Source organism: Megalobrama amblycephala, linkage group LG3 (genome assembly GCF_018812025.1).
Source record: "Megalobrama amblycephala isolate DHTTF-2021 linkage group LG3, ASM1881202v1, whole genome shotgun sequence".
NCBI lineage: Eukaryota > Metazoa > Chordata > Actinopteri > Cypriniformes > Xenocyprididae > Megalobrama > Megalobrama amblycephala.
This window is the reverse complement of record NC_063046.1, coordinates 53293962-53317651: the sequence shown is the minus strand read 5'-3', so window position 1 is coordinate 53317651 and position 23690 is coordinate 53293962. Positions and strand designations below refer to the sequence as shown.

General features: G+C 38.5%; 1 protein-coding gene across 2 annotated transcripts; it reads left to right on the top strand.

The window, feature by feature from the left end:
• The first annotated feature begins 278 nt into the window (after window positions 1–278).
• On the top strand, window positions 279–23319 carry znf821 (zinc finger protein 821). Of its 2 annotated transcripts, none has more exons than XM_048186062.1 (6): window positions 279–712; window positions 14290–14421; window positions 14628–14740; window positions 16115–16213; window positions 18890–19053; window positions 19147–23319. In XM_048186062.1, the coding sequence occupies exons 1-6, from the start codon at window positions 673–675 to the stop codon at window positions 19922–19924; spliced, it is 1326 nt and encodes a 441-aa protein (XP_048042019.1). In that variant the 5' UTR covers window positions 279–672; the 3' UTR covers window positions 19925–23319. The 2 variants fall into 2 exon arrangements, with proteins under 2 accessions (XP_048042019.1, XP_048042020.1); XM_048186063.1 differs by having other exon boundaries at window positions 279–725.
• The last annotated feature ends 371 nt before the right edge of the window (window positions 23320–23690 follow it).

Below are 23690 nucleotides of genomic sequence, written 5' to 3'. Positions count from 1 at the left end.
GTTACTTTTCTCAGCGCTGTTGCGGATGGATGAACCAATCACTGCTTATTCGGAAAATAATGTTTTTATAATTCTGCAGTGAATCCTAATACCAACCAGTGAAATTAGAAGATATCCATGATAATTTTGGATAAAATGTTTGTAAATAGACCTGAGATTTCAGTGTTTTTCAACGGTTAAGTGTGTTTTGTGAGCCGCAGAGCGCCCCCTGTAGGAACGCGCGTGTTCCGCGCATGCGCAGGAGTAGCTAGATGATAAAATTAGTCATTCTTCTCACTTCAGCTCATCGCTTGAAATGCATGTCGGTGGAGAGTGTCTGCAGTGTATTTGCCCGGCTACAGTGGCGCAGGCTTTCACATCATCTCCTCACATCTTTCCTGATCTCTTATGTTTGGAAACCGACCTCTATCGACATGAACGCGCTCTCATCGCCGACCAAGACCGAGATGTCTGTTTACGCAGAAGTGATCTTTTATTCTCTTTTAGTCAAATGAACCTAATCGCGCTGGCCAATGTAGCCGTCTAGTGCTCAGTTCTGCCCGCTCGGAGCGTTTTGTTTAGATTGTAGTCTGCTTTAAAACATTTACCTTTGGATTTGGCCAAAAGCATCTTCACACATCAGTCGGATCAAAGAAGAGATTCGACTTTTTTCATCCGGGAGTGGGGGATAATATGTCAAGACGAAAACAGACCAACCCTTTCAAAGTGAATTGTAGGTATCCCAGGTATTGTAAACACTTTTAATTTATTAGTTCGCGCAAAACGGGCGTTTTGTCTCCTGGAGGTGATAGTGATCATCATGTAGGGAAGCCCGAGTCATGATACTCTGTGGCATTGAGTTGTTTGCTCTGGTGAAGTCTTACATCCGCATTTTACTGTACGAGGACAACAGCCAGAGGCCAGGCGTTCACAAACTATCATCACAACATGGTCACGATATCAGTGAAACCTAATCTAGAGATTGTAGATGAACCTCATGAAATATGTGCGATTTTATACCTGAACACTGGAGATGTTTCTGTTCGCCTCAGAAAATGTCCTCACATGAATTTACTTCTGATAATATCACACTGATACATTTGCGATAAGACGATAAAACCTTACAGAAGCTTAAATAAAAGTCTTTAAATAAATATAAACCGCCTCTGAAAACTAGTGCAAGCAGTCTATGAAGCCTATACTCTTTCTGTATGTGCTTTCACTGTACATTTATAATGTTTGATATCTGATTTCAGCTGGATAACATATGAACTTTATTCGAATATAGTTTACATATATTAACTTATTTGTATAGCACACACACATATGGTCTGTCAAACGATTAATCGTGATTAATCGCATCCAAAATATATATTTTTTTTACATAATATGTGTGTACTGTGCATAATTATGTATTATAAATACACACATACGTGTTATATTTTATAAAACTTTGTATATACTGTGTATATATATATTTGTATAATTTAGATTATATATAAATCTTATATATGTAAATATAACAAATTTTTATTAAATATATACATGCATGTGTGTGTATTTTTATATACAATTATACACAGTACACACATATTATGTAAAAAAAAAAAAAAAAAAAAAAACTTATTTTGGATCGTTTGACAGTACATATATAAAAACAGTAATTTTCAATTGTTCTGAGTAAATAAAGGTGAACGCTTCCCTAGTTTTCATTAAAAAAATATCATATTTTATATCAGTGAGCATAGAGGTTAACTCATACTTTAATGTCCTTTGTTGTAATGTACAACATAAAACATATTTAAATGTAAGGGATAATGTACAGTCAGACGCTCATTATGAATAGTCCTCTTGGGGGCTTGTAGAATGTAGATCAAGTTTATTGATTGCTAGACTGTACATTATATCACTTATTACACAGTTAAATGGTTAGTTCACCCAAAAATGAAAATAGTGTCATTCATTACTCACCCTCATGTCGTTCCACACCTGTAAGGCCTTCATTCATCTTCGGAACAAAAATTAAGATATTTTGATTAAATCTGATGGCTCAGTGAGGCCTGCATAGACAGCAATGACATTTCCTCTCTCAAGATCCATAGAGGTACTAAAAACATACAGTTCATATGAGTTGTAGTTCTAGCTTAATATTATAAAGCGACAAGAATACTTTTTGCATGCCAAAAAAACACAAAATAATAACTTTTCAACAATATCTAGTGATGGCCAATTTCAAAACACTGCTTTGGAGCTTTACGAATCGAATTAGTGATTCGGATCTCCTATCAAATGGCTAAACTGCTGAAATCACGTGACTTTGGCGCTCCAAGTCACTGATTCGATTCGTAAAGCTCCGAACAACAAGTATTCTTGTCGCTTTATAATATTAAGGTAGAACCACTGAACTCAAATGAACTGATTTAAATATGTTTTAGTACCTTTATGGATCTTGAGAAAAGAAGTACTATTGCTGTGAATGCAGGCCTTACTGAGCCATCGGATTTCATCAACAATATCTTAATTTGTGTTCCGAAGATTAACAAAGGTCTTACGGGTGTGGAATGACATGAGGGTGAGTAATAAATTACATTATTTTCATTTTTGGGTGAACTAACCCTTTAATTACAAAACAAATTAATACATGGACAATGATTTTGCTTGTTTACTTGCTTGTAGAGTCAGTGCAGTGACAGAACACGATCATAGCTATGTACGAACAGGTTTCCAGTGTTACAGTGGTCATTTGATAAATCAGAATCAAATATGCAAATAGGTGTAATACAGGGTGTTTCAAAAAGATTTACAAAATATATTTCAAAATGGCAACATGTTACAATTGCACAAATTCCAAATGGTTTAGTGAGTTTTACTAACCATTTTATAAATGCTCTGTGTGCCCTTCACCTGCCGCATAGACAACATCGAGATGAAACAGACGCTTCTCAGAGTGTCTGTTTCCACTGAAGTCACCGCTGCTGTGATTCTGTTTTTAAGGTCATCCAGATTAGTTGCTAATCGTGGCACAAAAACACGGTCTTTGACTTATCCCCACAAGAAAAAGTCACAGGGTGTAATGTCTGGGGGCCAAGAGTGTAGCGCCAAGTCTTGGGGTCCCGTGCGACCTATCCAACTTTGAGGCAGTGTGTCATTTAGGAAACGTCAAACCTGCAGGTTCTTTGTAATTTTTTCGGTGATTATAATATGTTGCCATTTTTAAATATATTTGTTTGAAATTGGGTCCATCTTTTTGAACACCCTGTATATGGAAATAGCGTGTTCACTTATACACTCTTCAAAATAATGGTTCAAAAAGAGGGTTTTTGAATATAGTGATGCCAAAGAAGAACTTTTTTGGTTTCCCAAAAGAACCTTTCATTGAACAGCTGTTAATTGATTAGTTCACTTCAGAATGAAAATTTCCTGATAATTTGTTCATGATGTTCATGTCTTTCTTTCTTCAGTTGAAAAGAAATTAAGGTTTTTAATGAAAACATTCCAGGATTTTTCTCCATATAGTGGACTTCAATGGGAACCAACAACCCGAAGGTCCAAATTGCAGTTTCAGTGCAGCTTCAAAGGGTTCTACATAATCCCAGCCCAAAATAATGGTCTTCTCTAGCGAAACGATCGGTCTTTGGGTCAAAAAATAAAAATGTATATACTTTTTAACCACAAATGCTCGTCTTGCACTAGTTCTGAGATGCACTAGTTCACACATTACATGATCATGTTGACGTAGGCGGAAGTACCACAGTATGGATCTCATTTTCTCCTTCAACTTCAAAATCATCCGACATCATTGTTTTACCTTTTTTTTGTAAAGGCCGTTTGACTTAGTCATTGCACATTTGCTTTGTAGACACTGGATCGGTACTTTCGCCTACGTCACGCGTGACCTTTCCAACATGATTACATAATGCGTGGCGCAGTGCAAGATGAGCATTTGTGGTTTAAAAAGTATATATATATTTTGATTGTTTTTAGAAAATTACAGATCGTTTCTCTAGAGAAGACCCTTATTCCTCATCTGGGATCGTGTAGAGCCATTTGAAGCTGCACTGAAACTGCAATTTGGACCTTCAACCCGTTGGTCCCCATTGAAGTCCACTATATGGAGAAAAATCCTGGAATGTTTTCCTCAAAAACCTTAATTTCTTTTCAACTGAAGAAAGAAAGACGAACATCTTGGATGACATGGAGGTGAGTAAATTATCAGGAAATTTTAATTCTGAAGTGAACTTGCATTGGTTCTAAGCATGTTAAAGGTTCTTCATGGAACCATAGGTGCCAATAAAGAACCTTTATTTTTTTATACTAGTTTCCAGCTGTGTCCCAAGAAGTGTCCTATATTTATCAGCAGACATGAGATAAAGATAGTCAGACCTGATGAAAAGACTGAAACGTTACAGTATATGTTGCTCTGTCTTTCCTTTTTTAAAGTAGAAATTGGGGGAAATGTACCATGGGAAATTTTACACCATGGGAACTTGTATGACTGATCTTGTTCTTCCATCATGCCTGGCTTTTGTCACTTAGGCAAAGTGAGGCCTGAATTGGTTGTCTGGGTTCATCTGATGTCTGACTATGACCATTCTTCAACCCCACAAAACTAGACAGCCTGCGAGGGCCCCGTCCTCTGTCTGTTCTCAGTATTTGTTGGATTGGTGGGGCTGTGGGAGAGGGATGGTTTGAATTCAGGAGTGCTCATTGTTTGGTATCCGAGTTAAGTTTTGTCTCTGTTTGTCTGTTTTGTTCCCACCCCCCTCCACTGATTTTACCCTTTCTCTCGTGTCTGTTGGATGATGAGTTTGTCTCTTTGTCTGGATTCAGACAGACACTGCGTCACCTCCTGCCTACAGACACACAGACTCTGAGATAACATCACAGTGGCACACAGAGGGGGGAGCGAGGGTGGATGGAAGGGAGAAGACGGAGGGAGGGTGGAGAGACAGATGTACAGACAGATCTGGCAGTGGGGGATGGGCAACTCTCTTACATCAATCACGGGCTGACTGCCGTGGAGCCGCTCTGTTGGAGCGGTTCGTAGTTTAACGCTAATATCTCTCATGCAAAATCTTCTGTCCTTGTAGATGCCCCCAAACACCCTATTGAAACTGTCCCGAGGATGCTTGGGAACTCTTGTCAACCTTTGGTGATTAGTGGATGTAAAATATTACATCCGTCGGCTGTTTTTTTTTTCTTTTCTTCATATAGGAAAACATGTGGTGGAGGCATTCCTGAAATGGTCTCTGAGCTCAAATATAGACTAAAACTTTCTGAAATTCTACACGCCGACACTAGAAAAACCCGATTCTAGTCCACTTTGGACTTGGTCTAACAATATATCAATTGCCTTGAGCTAAGGCAAACATCATTATTACTATTGCTCATACTTAAAAATTCTGATATTATTTACTCATCTTAATGGCGTTCCAATCCTATATGACTTTCTTTCTTAGAGATATAAGATATTGAGAAATGTCTTTTTTTTTATTGGCATCGATGGTTCCATGAAGACCCTTAGAGAACATAAGAAGAAAAAAAAAGGTTCTTTTAAGAACTTTTCACTGAAAGGTGCTTTGCGGGACCAAAAATGTCTCATCTGTGGCATTGCTGCAAAAACACCCTTTTGAAACTTTTATTTTTTAAGAGTGAAGATGAATCATTTTTTGGTTCCCTAAAGACCCTTTTCAGTGAACTCTTCTTAAAGGGTTAGTTCACCCAAAAATGAAAATAATGTAATTTATTACTCACCCTCATGCCGTTCCACACCCGTAAGACCTTCGCTAATCTTCGGAACGCAAAGTAAGATATTTTTGTTGAAATCCGATGGCTAAAAACACTAAAACATATTTAAATCGGTTCATGTGAGTACAGTGGTTCAATATTAATATTATAAAGCGACGAGAATATTTTTGGTGCGCCAAAAAAACAAAATAAAGACTTATATAGCGATGGCGATTTCAAAACACTGCTTCTTGAAGCTTTGGAGCGTTATGAATCAGCGTATCGAATCAGTGGTACGAAGTCACGTGATTTCAGCAATTTGGCGGTTTGACACGTGATCCGAATCATGATTCGATACGCTGATTCATAACGCTCTGAAGCTTCATGAAGCAGTGTTTTGAAATCCGCCATCACTATATAAGTCGTTATTTTGTTTTTTTGGCAGACCAAAAATATTCTTGTCGCTTTAAATCAGGTTCAATATTAATATTATAAATATGTTTTTAGCACATAAATGGACTTTGAGAGAGGAAATGTCATTGCTGGCAATGCAGGCCTCACGGAGCCATCGGATTTCAACAAAAATATCATAATTTGCGTTCCGAAGATTAACGAAGGTCTTACGGGTGTGGAACGGCATGAGGGTGAGTAATTAATGACATTATTTTCATTTTTGGTTGAATTTATTCACATATAAACATTCATCAACTCACTCATCAGCTGTGGGAAACAGAATCTCAAGCAAGCTTGCTTGACGTGCAAGAACCAATCAGGTTCGTTCTCATGTTACGCAGCACGTTTGAGCTTCTGCAAGAGGTTTGTTCTCAGCGTCAAGCAGGTTCGGTTGAGTTTCTGTTTATGTTCGCTGATCAATGTTTATATGTGAATAAAAGCCTAAATTAAATCTGCTCATCATATAAAGTGATTGAGTCTCTTTAGAAAATTTGGACTAAACCGCTCAATTCATATGGATTAGCTTTACAATAGTTAGCTTTCACTTTTGGGTGAACTATGCCTTTAAATCTGACATCACACCGTTACTGGGTTCAAAGGCTGTATCAGATCCCTAAACTAAGCAACAAACTGTGCTAATGTATAGGGGTGTATTGATACAGTGATGAATCAATGCATCAATCAAATGACTAACGATATGATGAAATCAATGCAGAGCGTAAAAGAAAAAAAAAAAATTAATGATGAAGCTATTTTTCTGTATAAATGTATTTTTTCAAAAACCTCAGTGAATGCTTCATTTGTGATTTGCACAGAAGACTTATTGCTTATTTCACTGCATACGCCAATGATGAGCTGTCATCAGATGATTGATGATCTCATGTGCAACTTGATTTTTTTTTTCTTTCTTTAAATTATTTATTTTTATCCAGTTGGATACAGGGTTTGCAACTTTCAGGGAGTTCAATTAAATGTTTATATTATACTTTGGTTGCATTTGAGACAATAAAAAAGTAACTGGTTGTGTAAAATAAACGTCCAATTTACTGTAGTTCTACCAAAAAAATCATGAGCCTAACCTTTTTCTTCATTCCAAAATTGGCCAGACAGTGATTCATCTTTTCTGAATTGTTAAAATATTGGTGTCTGGGACACTGAGCATGGATTCTTTATTGTACTCCGAATTTTTAAAAGCTTAGCATAAAGGTGTGCTACAATAGTGCTCATAAACAGCTATTCTCACTTGAAATGGAGTAGAGCATACAGCATTATCAGAAGGTTGATGTCGCAACTTAAAGGGTTAGTTCACCCAAAAATGAAAATTCTGTCATTAATTACTCGCCTTCATGTTGTTCCAAACCCGTAAGACCTTTATTCATCTTCGAAACACAAATTAAGATATTTTTAATAAAATACGATGGCTCAGTGAGGCGTCTAGTTAATTAACACTTTCAGATACCCAGAAAGGTACTAAAGACATATTTAAAACCTTTAAAGGTGCCCTAGAATTAAAAATTGAATTTATATTGGCATAGTTAAATAACGAGTTCAGTACATGGAAAAGACATACAGTGAGTTTCAAACTCCATTGTTTCCTCCTTCTTATATAAATCTCATTTGTTTAAAAGACCTACGAAGAACAGGCGAATCTCAACATAACACCGACTGTTACGTAACAGTCGGGGTGTACGCCCCCAATATTTGCATATGCCAGCTCATGGTTGAGGCATAACACGAGGGCAGTTAGTATTACACAAGGGCAGAACGTCTGGATGTGTACTGCTGAATAATCAGACTAGGTAAGCAAGCAAGGAAAACAGCGAAAAATGGCAGATGGAGCAATAATAACTGACATGATCCATGATAACATGATATTTTTAGTGATATTTTTAAACTGTCTTTCTAAATGTTTCGTTAGCATGTTGCTAATGTACTGTTAAATGAGGTTAAAGTTACCATCGTTTATTACTGTATTCACGGAGACAAGAGCCGTCGTTATTTTCATTATTAAACACTTGCAGTCTGTATAATGCATAAACACAACTTCATTCTTTATAAATCTCTCCAACAGTGTGTAATGTTAGCCAGTTAGCCACAGAGCATAGCCTCAAACTCATTCAATATCAAATGTAAACACCCAAATAAATTCAATACTCACACAATCCGACGCATGCATTCAGTATGCATGATGAACACTTTGTAAAGATCCATTTTGAGGGTTATATTAGCTGTGTAAACTTTGTTTATGCAATGATGAGTCGAGAGCTCAGGAGGGGGCGGAGAGTGCGCGATTTAAAGGGGCCACAACCTGAAATCGGCTCGTTTGTAATTATGCCCCAAAATAGGCAGTTAAAAAAATTAATTTAAAAAAATCTATGGGGTATTTTGAGCTGAAACTTCACAGACACATTCAGGGGACACCTTAGACTTATATTACATCTTTTAAAAAAAATGTTCTAGGGCACCTTTAAAATTATGAAGTGACGAGAATACTTTTCGCACCAAAAAACAAAACAAAATAACTTTTCAACAATATCTAGTGATGGGCGCTTTCAAAACAGTGCTTCATGAAGCTTTACGAATCTTTTGTTTCGAATCAGTGGTTCGGAGCGCATATCAAACTGCCAAAGTCACGCCCCCCCAGTGGTGAACTATTGAAATTTCGGAACACTTATGACATAATGAAGCCTCGTTTACTGAAATCACATGACTTTGGCAGTTCTATACACGCACTGAACCACTGATTCGAAACAAAAGATTCGTAAAGCTTCGAAGCTTCATGAAGCAGTGTTTTGAAATCGCCCATCACTAGATATTGTTAAATAAAGTTATTTTGTTTTTTTGGCGCACAAAGTATTCTCGTCGCATCATAAAATTAAGGGTGAACCACTGTAGTCACATGAACTGTTTTAAATATGTCTTTTCTGGGCACTGAAAGTGTAAATTAACTAGAGGCCTCACTGAGCCATCAGATTTTATCAAAAATATCTTAATTTGTGTTCCGAAGATGAACGACATGAGGGTGAGTAATAAATGACATTATTTTCATTTTTGGGTGAACTAACCCTTTAACAAGCATATTAAGCTATGGCATGTAACTCATCCCACACTATGTTACAGTCATGAATGATACCTCAAATCAGGTGTTACTTTTAGAAGAGATCAGATTCAATTTTTGCCTGATGAGCAATAAAACAGGTCGTAAAAATCCTATAGATCTTCAAAGGATGGATCTGACTCATATCTACGGTCTTGGGCCAGTAAACAACCACCTAGAACACCCTAGCAACCATTATGAACACCATAGCAACTCCTTGTCAACCTCCCAGAACACTGTAGCATGTCACACTTTTCATTAGAAAGCATTTAAATCTGGTTTTATTAGTATGCTGGTTGCTGTTCATATTACTCATTAAAGCAGGTTTGCAGAAGGTGTTTGGTAGATGGCAGCAATGGAGTAATGGGATGCATGCAGGGTGGGAAGCAGCTCCGTGTGGGTGTATGGAGTGCTTCTGGAGGAGATTATTCTCACATTAGAGGCACGGACTCGCCGTGCAGGAGATGCAGGCTGTTTCCTCTGGGACTGCAGTGTATGTTGTGGGTTCAGCGCAACGTGGGGGTTGGTGAGCGTTTGTTTGTAATGTGTTAATGCAGCATCAACTATTGTTCTGATCACAGAACACCACTGCATCTCTGGACCTAGTTGCCCCTGTTGTTGATACGATCTGTCTTTTCTTTGAAATTCAAAGTGAGAATTAATTCAGATTCAGGCTTTTTGAAAACATTGAGTCCAGGATTCTTTTTGGTAACACTGAAGCCTGTATTTATAATAAATTATAAGGGTGTTCTTAAAGGGATAGTTCACTCAAAAATGAAAATTCTGTCATCATTTACTCACCCTTATGTTGTTCCAAATCTGTATGAGTTTCTTTCTTCTGCTGAACACAAAAGAAGATATTTTGAATAATGTCTGTTACTGTCAACTGTCTGGTTACCAACATTCTTTAAAATGTCTTCTTTTTAGTTCAACAGAAAAAAAAAAAATACTTTTACCGGTTTGGAACATCATAAAGGTGAGTAAATGATGATAATATTTTAATTTTTGGGTGAACTATGCCTTTAAAGGCATTATATTGCTTGCATAATGCCTTATAAAATGAATAATTACTGGTGTCGAGATACCAAAATTATGACTTTGAGATACCTAACTAAAATATCTCAATCTCAATACCAATACTGAACGGATTGCACAGCAAAAACCAAAACCTGGAAAAGTAATAATAATCGACAGAACATGGAACCTAAAATTTCTTGTTTATTTATTGATTTAAACACCATTCTTTGCAATTTAAGGAAAAGTGTTACCAGTGTGAACACTGTTAAAATATAGAGATGTTTGCAACATTGATAAGTTAGATAAAAGAATAAAGCCAAGTAATAATTATTGCTCTCGAATTGCCTCAAACTCCACTTTGACAAAATAAATCACACTTATTTGACATCTATTTGAGGACGAGCATCATGTAGGCTACTTGTGTTATAAATAACATTCAGTAACCTGTCGTTTAGTGGTTGGCAGTACGACCAGATTCTTATTTTAATTTTATTTCATAATAATAATATCTAAATATAGCTGCGAGCAGCTTGAATATAGGGTTCAAGCGCTTTAAGGCCTTTAAGCACATGTGTAAAAAAGGTATTATGTTTTATTTAGCAAGCCATCTCAATAAATGATGGAAAAGATCAGGCAATTTAACAGGAAATATATGGTTTTTAAAGCTTTTTGACAGTTATAGCGCCACCTGTGATCCGATCTCCATAAAAGTTTGCTTGCTTGTTTAGAATCACGTCACGTGCGTTCACCTATTTTCGTTTTCGTGTAGGTTTTATAGGCTTTTGAGTATATTTTGCCACACCCATTTTCTAAATTTCCCTATCATACCTATTCAAATGGTAAAGTTCAACTTTTTTTGATAATTATTGATCTAGAGCAGTGGTTCTCAAACTTTTTTCCCAGTGGGCCGCACAATGGTCCAAGTGCAAGTCTCACGGTCCGCATATAATTTACATATGACGTCACCAATGCAAACCAATCAGATTTAATGTTATGGTATTAGCAAATACTATTATTATACCTAGATGTTGCACACAATAAATAACAAATAAAAACTAACTTACTGACATTAGCTTTACAATAATTATCAGTAATGCTCAATGAACACACAAACTGTACAAATCACTTTAAGTTGCTATTTAATTCGGTATGACTTTATGACTCTCTTCAACAGCATCGCAATAGTCACCAAACAATCACATAAACGCCTTAATAGGCAAATGTTACTCAGCTCTTTTTACAAACAACACTGAGCGCACTGTAATTACAATCTCTGACGACATCAAGCATTCTGTCATGTCGCAATCCCTCGCGCAGCATCGGATCCGCGAGCGCGCGGCCGAGTTGGGCTCATTCCAGCCGCGGGTGCGCTGATGCGGTTATTTTTACTGATTTAAAATACATCAAACAAACACATCGAATTCACAGTTCAGTCTTTTGAAATTGTAGGTTTTGCTTGTCAAGTAGCCTAGTTTACTACAGAGCAAACAGGAAGGCCGTCCATCTCGCTCAACTGATTCTTCCATTCTTCTTACCTTCGATGCTGATGCTGCGACTCTTCTTGTTTGCATGTGTTCCTTCATTGTATGTTCCTCATTTTGTTTTTCTCCTCTAATAACAAATTTGACCATTTTTGACCAGCCTTAAATTTACAAAATGAATGGCTACTGTTTTTGCATTCTTCCTAAGCGCGCACTTGTGTTTGTTTCATTAACTGAGTGATTGCGTCATTAGCCTACATTGCCTGATGTCTGAAAATAATATACTCACCAAAATTATTTTATATGACAAATAAAGCATTATAGCTCATTTATATTTATTTAATTCACTTTAATTTAAATTTTAAAACAAAAATAAATTTGTATGCTATATATATTTTTTTTAATTCGTGACGGGCCGCAGGTTGAGAACCACTGCTCCACACACCCATTCAAACGCTTGCTGCAGTGAAGTGTCGCGTCGCGCGACTCGCGCCCAATTACACTCACTGGATGTCATGGCAACTGAATCATCGAGGAAAACTTTAAATATCTCGCCTTCGCTTTAATTTCGGACCATCTCCAAAAAGACATAAAACACTAAACAAATGATTCTGACATGCGTTTATCAAAGTAGGAAATCCAGACTTTTAATCCCTTAACACAATTACTGCTGTTGAAATACGAAATTGAGGCGGGTCCGGATTGAATTCCCTCCGGGTCCGGATCCGGACCGGAGTCCGGACTTTGAGAAGTGCTGATCTAGAGAGTCAAGAGAATTGTACTGCAATAGTTTAGTTTCCGATCGGGCAAAAAACCTAGGACTAGTTCACAAAAGTAGGTTTTTTACATTAAAACAAATATTTAAAGGTCCCGTTTTTCGTGGGTTTTTGAAGCTTTGATTGTGTTTATAGTGTGCAGTATAACATGTGTTCATGTTTCGCGTGTAAAAAAACACAGTATTTTTCACATAATTTACTTATCTGTATACCGCTGTTTCCACTGTCATAAAAACGGGATGATGACTTCCTTGTTCTATGAAGTCCCTCCTTCAGAAATACGTAACGAGTTCTGATTGTGCCAGCGGTTCCTGTGTTGTGATTCGACAGCAGCTTAGCGCTCCTTGCCCGGAAAGGTCACGCCTCTTACCATAACGTGGAGATGCACGCGCTCAGTGTTATTGTAAACATGTCTTTAATTTTACCCTATCAATTTGAGCCGGAATCAGACCCGGTGATTGGACTGCGGGATGAAAATAACAGCGTTTCGACGACATGGCGACAAACACACTCTACAAACGCAACTCTTGTGTATTCCTGTGGGCGGAGGTTAGTCAAAAAACTGTTTAGTGACGTCATTAAAGAAGGAAGTAGAGGGATGTAGTCCAAACTGGCCGTTCGATGTAGGCGACTTCTGTTAAATAAAATATCTCGCTTGGCATTGAACTTTGAGCTTTAAAATTTTACAGATTTTATTTATACTCTAACAACAACATTACACACTAACTAAAGTTTGAAACATGGGATCACGAAGAACGGGACCTTTAATGAATGTTTTGATTGACAGCAGTGGTTCTTGAGGCAAAGTTGTTCAGTATGAGGAGATCTATCAAATGATATGAATATTGTGTGGATCTGTGAAACACCATGTGATTTACAGAGGCGTAAAACTCGTTAGCGCCAACTAGTGGCCGATTTCTTTCAAAATTCTTACAGACCTCTAGGACCATGAGTCAAACACGCCCACCGAGTTTTGTTCCGATCGGCCTCCGTTAACCTTGTCTAATATAGGTGCTCAAAATACATTGGCCGATGGCGGCCATGTTTTTCGAGATACCAGTGTCCTCGTAGACAATCATGTCAGTCGGGCTAACGGTTGCATAGTTATAGCTGTTTTCATGTTTTTTTTCCCATGTTATAGTGCCACCAAGTGTCCAATTGCCGCAATTTTGTTTTACATTTTAGTAAAAGTCAATATGGTTTTGTTGATTTTACAATAAAATGTTTGAAGCAAATGTGCCATATAACCCATTTGTGATGTCTTATGGCTGTTTCCTTTTTCAAAATATAATCTTTTTGTGTCCCACAATGACATGTTAAGTAAAAAAAAGAAAGAATTTTCATTTTTGGGTGAAATATCCCCCAAAAATATAATAAAATAAATATAAGTATTATAATAAATTTGATAAGTATTAATGTTCGGCTTGTAACTTGTCCCACACCATTTGTGCAACGGTCATGAACGAGATCTCAAATTGTAAATCTATATTTTTGGCATTGAAAACACAAAATTCTATTGACTTACACTGAAGAATGGACCTGAGATTAGAATATCATAAAGACTTGCTGGGATCTTTTAACATGGGCCTGTAAGCAACACCCTAGCAACCACCCAGAAATGCACTAAAACACTCAAAATACCTCAACAACTGCATAGCAATTCCCTGGCAACCAAAGCAATTTTTTGTATGGGCAAGCGCCATTCAAAAACTAGTTTTACATATAGTGGCATTCTCAGTGACTGTTGTTTCACTCACAGGGCCTTTTCACACGACTGGGTTGTCCGGCCCTCAGCACACTTTTGAGATGGATGCTAGAGATGACTTCATTGAAGATGGCGAATGCCATAGCAACAACTCACAGGAACATGAAGAGCAAGACAGCACAAGTGGTGAGCTACACGGCTTCAAAGGCAACTCACGACTACTGTCTGTGAATTTATTTATATATTTGCTTACTGCTCATAAAATATAAAAAATCCAGGAAGACAACTGTGATTTGTTCTGTACAGTGTTAAGACTTAAAAAAGAAAAGAAAAGCAATGTACCTGTAATGGAGCCATTGATAATATTATGAATCTTTGTCCTATGCTGCCAGATGACGGTGATAGTGATTTTGATAAGGATGACTCCTCAAATGCCTCTGCTGATTACAGCATGATGAGTAATAAGAGCAGCCACGGCCTCATACTACAGGATGACGTCAAGGAGGTGAGGGATGCGTGTTTAATGTTATCTTGCATTCTTCTTTTATCACATGATTTGCATTACCAGCTTTGTCATAGACAACTCGAAAAATTATTCAGCCTCGACCAGTATCATTTTAATGATTTACAAATAGATTGAAATAAAATATTCTATCCCTAACTTCTAACCTAAAAATCTAAATTTAAACATTACCAACATGTTAGTATTTTGTGGACTTTTTACACTTTTTTTTGGGGGGGGGGTCATTAAAAATAGTGTTCAATTTAACAATTTAATATATATATATCAGCATATTAGAATGATTTCTGAAGGATCATGTGACACTGAAGACTGGAGTAACGATGCTGAAAATTCAGCTTTGCATCACAGGAATAAATTACTTTGTCAAATATATTTAAATAGTACACAGTTATTTTAAATTGTAATAATATTTCAGAATATTACTGTTTTTTACTGTATTTTTAATTAAATAAATGTAGCCTTGGTGAGCAGATGAAACTTCTTTTAAAAACATTAAAAATCTTAGTGGTTCCAAACTTTTGGACTGTACTGTATATATAATTATTATTATTTTTTTATTTTTTTTTGAGCCACTCAGGTGTTAATTTAACATCTTTGTACTGTTTAATAGGATTAATTAAATTTCAGATTTGTAGCAGATTTCCACACTGAATTTATTAAATTTCATAATACTTTTAAAAGCATGCAGACATCTTAAGAATTTTGTGTTTGACCTTCTGTTTTTGCGGTAGCTCTGTATATTTCTAATGGAATTGCTGTCGAAGAGTGATTAGCTGGTAAAGTGGATTTACTTATTGTAGAGTTAATGAAAGTTATCATGAGCATTGTCATGTCTGAAGCGGATGTCAAAACAAATGTCAGAAGACCAGGAAGTTTTTTAAATGAGCGGTTCATATATCCGTAAGATCTTACCTTTGTTCTGTGGAAATACAAACCGGAAGACAGAACAGAATGAGCACAGCTCAAAAAAGGGAACATAAAGGTCTATATGACTCATTTAATTTACAAGCCTGTTTGATTTCATAAAATTTTGAGGTGAAGAGCATTACATAATTCTTCGCCATTACATCTTCGCCATTACATCTTTAAGGGTTGATAGATATTTTTGTAGGGTGACTCATGGCTCTATAGCAACCCAGTTTAAATGACAGTTGGAATGAGTCACAAAGGCTTATGGATTCATTTGTCTGCCACAACGCACCAGTGTCGCATCAGTCATCTGCAGCTACAGTCATTATCAGTTTAGTCATTTCACTTCTGTTCAATCATACTATATAAAAAATTACACTACATTTCAGACTGTAAGTCTTGTTACTCTAAGCTTTTATCTGTTTGTTGGTCCATTATGTGTTTTAGGAGAGTGAGGAGGGGGCAGACCAGGGGAGCAATTTTGCTTGTCCTCTTTGTTCCCTGGAGTTCAGTGGCCCAGATCAGCTCATCGCACATGTCTACCAGGTGAGGACTACTTAATCCTCTTGTATCTTTTAGACTCTGTTTACCCCTGGTATTAAAATCCATCTCTTGGGTCCAAAACGTTTTGTTATCAGATCACTCAAACTGCATTTGGAGTAGGGCTGCCCTCAAATAAAGATTTTTCTAGTCAACTAGTAGCTGTTCATTTAAAGGTGCCATAGAATTTAAAATTGAATTTACCTTGGCACAGTTGAATAACAAGAGTTCAGTACATGGAAATGACATACAGTGAGTCTCAAACATCATTGTTTCCTCCTTCTTATGTAAATCTCATTTGTTTAAAAGACCTCCGAAGAACAGGCGAATCTCAACATAACACTGACTGTTACGCAACAGTCGGGATCATTAATATGTATGACCCCAATATTTGCATATGCCAGCCCATGTTCAAGGCATTACACAAGGGCAGCCAGTATTAATGTCTGGAGCAGCACAGCTGAATAATCAGACTAGGTAAGCAAGCAAGAACAATAGCGAAAAATGGCAGATGGAGCAATAATAACTGACATGATCCATGATAACATGATATTTTTAGTGATATTTGTAAATTGTCTTTCTAAATGTTTTGTTAGCATGTTGCTAATGTACTGTTAAATGTGTTTAAAGTTACCATCGTTTCTTAATGTATTCACGGAGACAAGAGCCGTCGCTATTTTCATTATTAAACGCTTGCCGTCTGTATAATGCATAAACACATCTTCATTCTTTATAAATCTCTCCAACAGTGTGTAATGGAGGGCAGGGAGCGCGAGATTTAAAGGGGCCGCAGCCTGAATCGGTGCATAGTTAATGATTAAAAAAATTAATTAAAAAAAAAAAATTTATGGGGTATTTTGAGCTGAAACTTCACAGACACATTCAGGGGACACCTTAGACTTATATTATATCTTGTGAAAAAACGTTCTAGGGCACCTTTAAGCCATTAGTCGACTAATCGCGTGTTTATATTAATGAGCCATAAATCATAATAATGAGCCTTTAATTGCCTATACATAATACATAGCCTGATCAGTGCTCAAGCACACGCATAACGTTTGCCACAGCGCACCGGCAGATGTGATGATTATGAGTGTGTCATGAACTGTCAACTGTTAAGTCAACGATGCTGACTCATCATCTGTGCAGTAGTGGATCCGCCTATATGCATGTTTCATATAGATTACATAATCTGAGAATATTTATTTTCCATTTGAATTTGTTCATGTAAAAGTAGACATTTCAAGCATTCTATAGATATATTTCTCATGTTTGTGAGGCAAGTATACGCTGAGTTTCGTGTTTCATGTTTGTTACGTGCTCAAGTTCACTGAGACCAGAGACGGCAGAAAGCACATTCTTGTTTTCATTATTTTACAAAAGCACAATCTTTTGCTGTTATTGTGAGTTTACAGAAATAAAAGTGGACCCATTTACAGTTTGCATTACTCTTATCTGTACAACCAAAATGACAGAGCATTTGTAAGTTAAATGCAAGTGATCGCATCGGTGCCTGTATGTCATGCACTAAGCGTGCTCTCCACACAAGCATGGATATTTTCCTAATAATAGCACACATTTATCTAGGACTAGGCTAACGTTAGAGTGAACGGACTTGTAAAGTTGCTACTACTTACATGTTTCAAGTGATAAGCCATATTTGAGGTCGATGAGTGATAGGCAAATGTTTGGATTTCCTGCCATTTACAATCTGTCCCTCATATAGTGGGTGACTTCGCCACTTCCTGTGGAGTTTTTTTTTCTGTGACTAAGAAAATTCGAGCCTCTTCTAGTCGACTATTAGAAGGCAGCCCTAATTTGGAGCTTGTCAATTACATGCAGATTGTGAAGCACATCTAAAGGCTGGAATATACTACACAACTTTTAAAGGCTGAACACTTGTCGACTTTGTAAATGGTTACAGACTAAGACTGGTGTCCTGACATTTCATCCTAACCGTCAGATTGTCCTACCCGGGCTTACTGCACGTGCGCACATCAGTATTACATCATTTTTGTCATGATAAATAACACAAAATTACTGTATTTGCATTATTGTAAGGGTAGGTTTAGTATTGGGGTAGGTGTAGACATTAATAAAGCACAATCTGAAAAGTAGCATTATTTCGCTATCGATTTATACTTGTTCTAACGATTAATGCTATATCATATTGTGCTACCACTACTGTACTTGCATTATTTTAAGGGTAGGTTTAGGGTTGGGGTAGGTGTAGATGTTAATAAAGCCATAAACCACGTTAATATCACGCTAGAAGCACAATCTGATAGGTAGCATTTTTTGCTCCAGACTGCAAATCAGAGCAAAAATCTGTGCAAAAACTGCATAGTGTATTCTAGCCTCAAGTTCAAAATGAACTTGTCATTCCAACTTACTTCCATGAGGAGAAATTTTAAATAAAAGTACTGTTCACACTTTTCAAACCATTTACGATAAATGGAGACTGCCTTAAATGATAAGTTCATGGTACTAACTCTAGTCCCCATTGTAAATGCTTGAACAATGACCAGTATATTATTTAAAATTGTCCGGAAGATAGAATGTCATGTGAGTTTGGAACAACGTGAGGTTGAGTGAATAACAATTTTTGGGACTGTTCCTTTAAGTCTCTTCAGTTGAGAAGAATTTATGTATGAACTCTCTTGTCTTATTTTCTGTGACCAGCACACAGCTGTGGGTGGCAGTAAGAGTTATATCTGTCCTGTTTGTGGACGAGCTCTCAGTTCTCCAGGCTCTCTTGGCCGCCATCTTCTCATCCATTCAGAGGACCGTCTGTCCAACTGTGCAGTGTGTGGGGCTCGCTTCACAGACACCAACAACTTCAACAGGTCAGCTCTTTCCTCGAGACATGATTTTATCAGGATGCTTCATATTTTGTTTTTTAAAGAAACTCTTAACAGTTTTCTGTTCTGAATTTGTAGAGGAAAGTTGAAGGAATTCCTCGACACAAGCAGTATAGAGATCAACAGTGAGGGTGAGGCCTGTGCCATGTCCAACTCTCTACCCAGAAGCCCTATGAATAACCCCAGCACAAATCCTGGTCCTGTACTGACCTCATTGCCAGATGGACTTCTCCCTTCTGCACCTCCTCTTCCCTCACTCTCTGACAGCCTCAGTCCTTCCAGCACTGGCCTTCCGCCTCTTCCAGACCTGATGAACCCTATGCCTGTGTACCCGGCTGGAGTTTTGTTGGTCTGCAACAGCTGCGTAGCCTACCAGCAGCTTGTGGATGCCCAATCGCCATCCATGAGGAAATGGGCAATGCGTAGGAAGAACGAACCCGTAGAGGTGCGGATGCAGCGGCTGGAACGTGAGCGAACAGCCAAGAAGAGCAAGAGGGCATGCGAGACACCGGAGGAGCGGGAGATGCGTCGCTTACGAGACCGCGAGGCAAAGCGGCTGCAAAGGATGCAGGAGACAGATGAGCAGCGGGCCCGTCGTCTACAGCGTGACCGGGAGGCCATGCGACTCAAACGGGCCAACGAAACACCTGAGAAGAGGCAGGCACGGCTAATCCGTGAGAGGGAAGCCAAGAGGCTAAAGCGGCGCTTGGAGAAGATAGACCCATCGCTGAGAAACCAGATCGAGCATGACCCTGCTGCAATGGCTGCGCTCACTGCTGACATGAATCTTTTCCAGTTTTCCTTCCCCATGTCCGTTCCCTCCATGGACAATGGACTGTTTATGAAGCTTCCCTAACAAGCACATCTCCAAACACCTCTCAGCCCGGCATTTGAGAAGAACTTGCCATTCTTAAAGAATACCTATCTTGACTATAACTGTGATGAGAATGTTATGCTCTTGCAGTTTCAAGGAGGCGCTCACCCTGACAGCGATTTGCAGTGATGTAGGTCCCAGATGTCGTTCATTTTCAATGAGAGATTTGAGGCAACATGAGAGACCATGTGTTGCAATGTAATAGTGTTGAGCAGAGTTCAACTTTATGCAGACAGGCAGCAACACGTGGCGACTACCAGTGGGAGTGTAGACAGCGATGCTCACATGATCTGCTGCCTGAAACAGTTGGATATTGCAGTACAGAAGTGGTTCTACTGGACAGACGAGGCAGGCAATTGCTTCAAATTGCAGTTGGATAACCCCAGAGGGTGATGCATTACAGTATTCAACAGCAAGAAGAAATAAACCTCCTTAAAACCAGTGCTCAACAATGTTTAGTAGACTATGATGACATTTTTGAGAACTCACCTCATCCCTTTAGCTGTGACCTCAGTGAAACACTGAAATAAGAGTGAGATGATGTAGATGATGTTCCCATCTGATAGTCGGAGGAGGAAAAAAGGGGCCTGGGGCACTGGACTCCTTTACAGTCAATCACCACCAGTCAAGTAGAACGCCCACTAGGAACCAACAGTATGGCGACTTGCTGACCTCCTCGTATGTAATTTAATTGCTGTCAGTGTGAACGACCCTTTATGGATTTATATAACAGAAATTGATTTACAAAATTAACTTAACTTGTATAAAAAAAATTCCAACTTTCACAGAAGGGAAACAAGGCAAACATGTTTCCCTATCTATAAGCATGTTTTAGGAGATCTGTCTACTTAATTTAAGGCTCAGACATTTAGCCATCTTTTTTCAGAGCAGTGAGGCCTTTCCCTAAGGAGGTTCTCTGTTTGCACACGGACCTACAGTGACAGGAGTGAGACGTGTAGCCACACTCCACACTCAGCCTACGGTTCAAATTTGCCAGTCTAAAAGGTTGGAGTTTACCTGCAACTATGGCTCATCTCCCAGGACCCTAGATTGGGTCACTACTAGCTCATATTCACAGAACCAACTACCTCACCATGGGCTCTTTGCATGGCCTAGTCACAACCTGTGGTCTTGACCAGGACCAAAGGGGCCATGCAGGACCACACACTGACTCAATGTTCCTTATGCCAACACCTACTATATTCCAGGGGTGTCCAATCCTGCTCCTGGAGGACCACCTTCCTGCAGTTCAGCCACAACCCTAATTAAACACTCCTGAACCATCTAATCAAGGCATTCAGGGTTACTTGAAACCTCCAGGCAGTTGTGTTGGAGCAGATTAGAGATGAGCTCCTAAAGCTTAAAAATGCTCCCTTCGGATGCATTCCAATGTCAGGAGGTATCAAGGCACATCCGAATACAATGTTTGCTTCACTTCCTGTCTCCTGAGATACCTTCATCTGATCGATTTGTGAAGGCAGCATAGATGTGTCCTTCACTGCCTTTGATATCCCACAGTCCTGTGCTTTCCATTCTGTGAAAGCTGAGCTATAAAATAAAAATGGCATCTGAAAGTTGCAGTTGGTGGTCAGTTTCTACCTTTTTACCAACATTTTCACACTTACGATGTCATTTCTAGCAAGAAATCACTATTGCAGTAATTAAATATTTGCTTAGTTATCACCAAAGCTCTCTCTATTTTGCTGTAAATCATTAAACCGTTATGCTGCCTCAGAAGTAGGGCTTAGACAATTAATCGATGCATCGCGAATTGAGAAATGAGAAATTTCCGAATGCATCGTGATTCTCTCGAATTGATTCTGAGCTTAGTTTTTAACAGCAGATGGCACTGCATGCTTTAGAAACAGCCATACTCTGCTTGCTTCCAATTCCTTACACACACTTGAACCTTCTATGAAATAATCATTCATAAAGTTCACTTACATGGACTCAGACTCAGCCAAATGCACAAGCGCTCTTCTTCGTGAGCATTTAAGCGTGCGGTTAAAAACTAGTCATCTGCTGGTAAAATCTAAGCTCAGAATCGATTCAAGAGAGAATCGCGAAGCATTTGGAAAATCTCAGAATCGAGCCACGAATCTCGATGCATAGATTTATCTTCCCAGCCCTATTGAGACGTCTGTCCGAAATCAGTTTCGCAAGGTACCTTTGTGCGCAAACGCTTCCTACAAGTCATTGCCTGATAAGGCAGCGAGGCAACAAGTCATCTGCCTAAGTGTTCAGGCGCAGCCTACATGAAGGTGGCCCTCCTGGAGTAGGATTGAACACACCTGCTATTATCATTGCTCTACATGTTTGCTGAAATGATAACACTTTATTTAAATGCTGTTTGAATGCCACTGATCCAAATGGTGAAATCTATGTGGGCTTGTGGTCTCCTGGTCTTTCTTTACACCGGTTTTGCATCCACAAGACCATATTTATCAAGATTTACAAGAATGCCACCTTTGCCGCCAATATGCCCCTCAATGCACCCTTTAGTTGAGCCCGGACTATTTGAGTGTGGACTCCAAGAAGGATCTCAAGGGCTGAGGGTAACATTTGGGACAACTTCTATGGAGGATGTTGTCCTTTTCAAAAGAGGAAGGTTATCTCTGTGGATGTACTGTTAATTACTGAAAGTATCCGCTTCGAAGCACATACAGCACACTTCTCTGACCTCCCAAAGGCTTTATACCTTATCACAATGCTACACGGGTTGTTTTTTTTCTAGGAACTCAGGGATGGTGTGGATCATCGGCATCCTCACGGCCTGAGAACATAGAGGAGCAGGAGACCTCCTCTTCCCAATTCTTCATTCATCATCATCACTTTCTCAGACCAGATACTACCTTATACTTACCTTTACTGGTCACATTGGCCTTTTTTCTCTTATTCAGACTGCAAACTCCCCACCTGAGCCAAAATGTCGATAAGGATATTACGCAAGTCCATTACATCTCAACTAACCAACCAGTCTCTGCCCTCTGCTGCTGTCACTGTACTGTAAAATGTGTATGTTACCTCTTTAAACTAGTGTGGTCCCGCACTGGACCTGGGAATGCTTGTTGTTAATGGTGAGGCACTTAGTGTGTGCTCGATCTTTATGGCAACACAAGTAGTGTACAAATTCAAAAAAAATGTTGCCTTTGTCACTGGAAAGTTATTCTTTGGTTTTATATTTAATGATTTAAATGATTTTGTGTGCTATTTCAATGAGATGTGCAATGATGTAAAGGTTTAGTGAATGCATGTACAATGAAACAATCAGGACGAACACTTCCAGAGAGCAATCCCTCCTATATGACGCAGTAATAATGCTGCATATGTATGCTAAAAATGGAAATAAGGTAAATACACAAAATGTTTCACACTAATATAAAGGTGAAGTGTGTAATTTCTGTGCCACTGTCAGATTACAAAAATAATACTTGCATCCAAAACATTGCCCCGTCTTCCATTGTTCAGACAAACAGGTACTCCCATCCCAAATGCAAACCGACCCAGAGGTTGACAAGTTGGAACTCCCAACAAACAGAGCAAAAGCGCCACAGAGCCAGTGTTTACAGCAGTGTTTCTCAAATGTTTTCAGGTGGTTGACCACTTCAAACGTGAAAGGAAAAGTGTGAACCACCAAATCTCATTTGGGGGTCTTATTCTAAAGAGATATAGTAAAGATAAAGAAAAAATATGAGATGGGAGGAAAAATTATTTGGCAATGCTTTGGCAAATGTTTTGCGTTCCCCTG